This window comes from Puntigrus tetrazona, chromosome 12, assembly GCF_018831695.1.
Source record: "Puntigrus tetrazona isolate hp1 chromosome 12, ASM1883169v1, whole genome shotgun sequence".
In the NCBI taxonomy this organism is placed as follows: Eukaryota; Metazoa; Chordata; class Actinopteri; order Cypriniformes; family Cyprinidae; genus Puntigrus; species Puntigrus tetrazona.
The window spans coordinates 3,101,633-3,103,417 of record NC_056710.1 but is presented as its reverse complement, the minus strand read 5'-3'; the positions used below and the strand labels follow the sequence as shown (position 1 = coordinate 3,103,417).

The window sequence follows — 1,785 nt, the reverse complement described above, 5'->3', positions numbered from 1 at the left end:
GTGTGTGTGTGTGTGTGTGTGTGTGTGAATGCTGGTGATGTCACACTGGTGTGGGTCATTTGAAGGTTAGCAGCCTCGGAAGGGTTCACAGAAAGTTCACTCGCATATATTAGGCAACTCAATCTTTCATTGTGTAGGAATGAACTAGTAGGAAATGAGCTGCACGGAGGCAGGAGACGAAATCCGTCATTGCGCGTTTAAACGCGATATATATTTACAAATTCATCCCTCATTATAGAGGAGCGCTGTCGCTAACCGGAACGGGACACAACACCTAGCGGAACCGTGTTTATATCCGTTTAGCGTTCGTTTTTACTCTGAAAATTGCCAGTGAGGATCGGGATGGATCGCGTGTCTAGAGACTGTGTGGAAACGGAGAGAGATCCGCGGCTGCCCAGAGTTGATGGAGTTTCTGTGAACAAATGAAGGACGACCCGATTGAAATTTTATTCTTTTATTCTTCAGCGAAATAAAGTGCATGATGTTTGACTGTATGGATGTGTTATCGGGACACATGCTGGAGTTTTACTCGTCCAGTTCCTCGTCATGTATGTTACAGGAGAAAGCGCTCAAAGCGTGCTTCAGCTGGCAACACCGACGCACCAAACACTGTAGGTCTATACTTTTATTCCCTTATCACGGTGATGCATGTGCATAGCGCTTCATTCATGATAAATCAGCCTTTATTTCCCATCTGCAATTATTCACAACAACGGATTAATATTAAATATAAGTGCCAAAAGTGGCATGGTAATCTTGTGTACCAATGTATTTCAGCGGTATTAAGCTAGAGTACCATGGGATCTGATACAGTCACTGTAACAGCGATATTAGGTTTTGCTGATCACTTACCATGGTAATGCTATGTGTTAATCATTCAGTAACTTATACAGTATATACAGTATCAGTACCATGCTATTGCCATCTGATATCATCGATGTCATATTTTTGTCAGGGTTTGCTCTACACAAAGCACACACCTGACAAATTATGATACAATAGTATGATGAATTACAATATTACTAAAAACGTGAAAATGTAAAAAGCAGTCAAATGATTTTTTGGGGATACATACATTAATATGGCCACTATTCAAAACTACTGTATGTATAAAAGTCCCATGGTATTGCAGTTTCACTGCTACAGTACTTTTTGAGGTCATCCTTTGCATTACTGTAGGTGGTTTTGGAGCTGCTTGTAATTGCATGTTTTTGTTTTTACTAAAGTAATTATGGCTACACTTTATTTTAAGGTGTAGCCTAATTATACTTTTAAGGACAGAGTAATATTAATAAACTACATGTACGTGGTTAGGGTCCGGATTAGGGTTCGGCTTAATGTTACCTTCTTGTAATTATGCATAATTTATTATTATAATACTACGTACATGTAACATGTAACAAGGACAGCTTAAAATAAAGTGTTAGCTAAAGAGCTAATGAAAAATGTAGATATTGGGTATTATTTATAGCAAAAAAGGTTTTCAAATTCAACACGTACGTATCATAAAGCTTTCACTTTCTCCAAGTCCGAGTTGCTTTATGGTATGTAGCAATACATATGTTCAGAAATTTTTAGATGCGGCCGAACACTACATATCTGCACAGTGTGGGACCTGCTTCCTTTCGGTGATTTATGGTCAGTGCAGCAGCTTTAGGAATGTGCTCTGTAAACATTCATGACTTTGACACCCACCGGCCCAACTTACACAGAGATATACACAGAAAAGTCCCCTGAAACCAACTTTTTAAACACCAACTTCATTACTTTTTTTTTTTTTTTTTG

General features: G+C 38.7%; 1 protein-coding gene across 1 annotated transcript in view; it reads left to right on the top strand.

The window, feature by feature from the left end:
• Window positions 1-102: 102 nt before the first annotated feature.
• The window catches only part of LOC122355711 (retinoic acid receptor alpha-A-like), a 13,687-nt gene continuing 12,004 nt past the window's right edge, over window positions 103-1,785 (top strand). The window contains 1 exon segment of the mRNA XM_043254261.1: window positions 103-611. Coding sequence (XP_043110196.1) covers window positions 479-611 — 133 coding nt within the window. The 5' untranslated portion in view covers window positions 103-478.